The sequence below is a fragment of the Neophocaena asiaeorientalis genome, unplaced genomic scaffold (assembly GCF_003031525.2).
Source record: "Neophocaena asiaeorientalis asiaeorientalis breed wild unplaced genomic scaffold, Neophocaena_asiaeorientalis_V1.1 scaffold40, whole genome shotgun sequence".
Taxonomy (NCBI): domain Eukaryota; kingdom Metazoa; phylum Chordata; class Mammalia; order Artiodactyla; family Phocoenidae; genus Neophocaena; species Neophocaena asiaeorientalis.
The window spans coordinates 2771692-2773754 of NW_020185335.1; the positions used below are offsets into that span (position 1 = coordinate 2771692).

Consider the following 2063-nt stretch of genomic DNA (forward strand, 5'->3'; position numbering starts at 1 on the left):
AGCATTTCTAGCGCCCAAAGTTCCCTTTCATGTTTCTTCCCAGTTACTACCCCTACCCTCCTCCCCAAGGTAGCCATTGGCCTGAATTCTAACGCTGTACATTCGTTTACCTGGGTTTTTGTTTTGATTTTGGGTTTTGGGGTTTTTTTTTTGTTAACCTGGTTTTTTGAACTTCATATGAATGGAATCATGTAGTTTGTGCTCTTTTACAAACTATAAACTTTCTTTTGACCCACCTCGTGTTTGTGAGGTTCACTTGTGTCCCATGTAGCAGTAGTTCACATTCCTGTCAAGTCCCCCACTGTGTGAAGATGCCGTGGCTCATTTACACATTCTGCTAGTGATGGGCATTTGGGTTATTTTCAGTTTGGCACTATTGTGAATAATGCTGCCATGAGCATCCCTTCACATGTCTTCTGGTGAACATACATGTACGTTTCTCTCAGATAATACCTAGGGGTTGCTGGATCAGGGACCATATATGTGTTTAGCTTTGATAGATATTGTCTGAGCTGCACCAATTTCCACTCCCATCCATGGTGTGAGAGTTCCCGTTGCTCACATCCTCACCAACACTTGATATCATCCGTCTTTGATTTTAGCCTTTCCTGTAGGTGTATGGTGGTATCACCTGTTGTTTTAATTTGCATTTCCCTGAAGACTAACAAAGTCAAAGAACTTCTCATCACTTTTTGCCTTTTGGGTATCCTCTTTTGCAATGAGCCTGTTCCAGTCATTTCCGCATTGGGTTTTTGGTGCCTTTCTTATTGATTTGTGGAAGTTCTTTATATATTCTGGATACAAGTCTTTCTCCAATGTGTGTACTGTAATTATCTCCTCCTACCCTGTGGCATGCCTTATCACCCTTTTAAAAGTGTCTCTTGTTGAACAGAAGTTCTTTATTTTTAATGTAGTCCAGGTGACCAGTTTTTCTTCTCAGCATGTTTTATGGTTTGTGCTGCTTTTTCAGGGGATTAGGAGCTCATGAAACTACCCATAAAGCTGCCTGTTTCTGGTAAGCACTCCTAGTGAGCTGAACACTGAGTACAATCCGCCTAAAAAGGTATTATATCTTCACTCTGGACGGGGTCTTGGAGGCCACCTAGTCCAGCCTGCTTATGCAAAGATTCCCACTCCCTCTCCATCCCCCCACCCAGCTAAATCCCAGGGGCTCCTGGTGCAGCCAGGCCAGTGGAGGTCTGCAGCCTGGAGTTGGGAACCGCTTATCTAACTATGGTGGTCAGCAGGAGGTGGGAACCCAGGTCAAAGGCACCAGTACGAGCAAGGGGGCTTGACCGGCCCATGTAGCCAGACCAAGGCGGAGGGCTGCAAGGCCCAGGAACCCAGCGTCTTCCTGTGGTGCCGTCCATCTTCTTGGCCTCTGTTTGAGGTCAGCCTCACTGCTTTGGTCTCTTCCAGTGGTGGAGACGAGGTCGCCACATCACATGGCCATCATGCCCCAGCTGTCTGTGCTCCGGAGGAGCTCTGGTTGGTTCCCATGGGGTCACGTGTCCCCTGTGGTAGGGGAGGCGGTGGCAGGGTGCTGCAAGCAGCAGCCCTGACAGAACCCCAAGTGGAGTGGGGAGCGGCAGCTCTTCAGAGGAAAGGGGCTCCCACGGGGCAGCTTTCCTGAGCAGTTTTCTCGTGTGAAAAATGGGGACGCTCACCATCGTGATCTACCGATCCTCGGGAGGTTAAATGATGTTACAAAAAAGTACTCAGAAGAGTGTCTTGCACCTGGTAACTGTACAGGAGGTGTCCCGGTAGCGACTGTGACAGTCGTTGTGAAGAGAAGCATCCACCCTCTCTCTGCGCATGTCAGAGTCAGGGAGCCCGCGGGCGGGTGGGCTGGCGGTCCCAGAGCCGGCCTGGCCCCCGTTCACCCGCTTCCCAGGCCCTTGCCGCTCGCTGCCTCAGGCTCAGCTCCTGGAAAGCAGACGTTCTGGGGTTGACTGTCACTTTCTCTTGTTTTCTAGGGAAGAGTAAGAGAGAAAGCCATTGAGCAAACTAAGACTTGCCCCCAGGTGTCCCCCCTTCCTCTGCCCTTCACCCCCCTCACCGCC

The 2063-nt window shown here is 50.1% G+C and overlaps 1 protein-coding gene across 1 annotated transcript in view; it reads left to right on the forward strand.

The window, feature by feature from the left end:
- The window catches only part of VAC14 (VAC14 component of PIKFYVE complex), a 168604-nt gene that overhangs the window by 140800 nt on the left and 25741 nt on the right, over positions 1 to 2063 (forward strand). Inside the window, exon 12 of the mRNA XM_024735464.1 lies at positions 971 to 1015. Within this exon, the coding sequence (XP_024591232.1) occupies positions 971 to 1015 (45 nt within the window). The remainder of the gene's footprint in view (positions 1 to 970; positions 1016 to 2063) is intronic.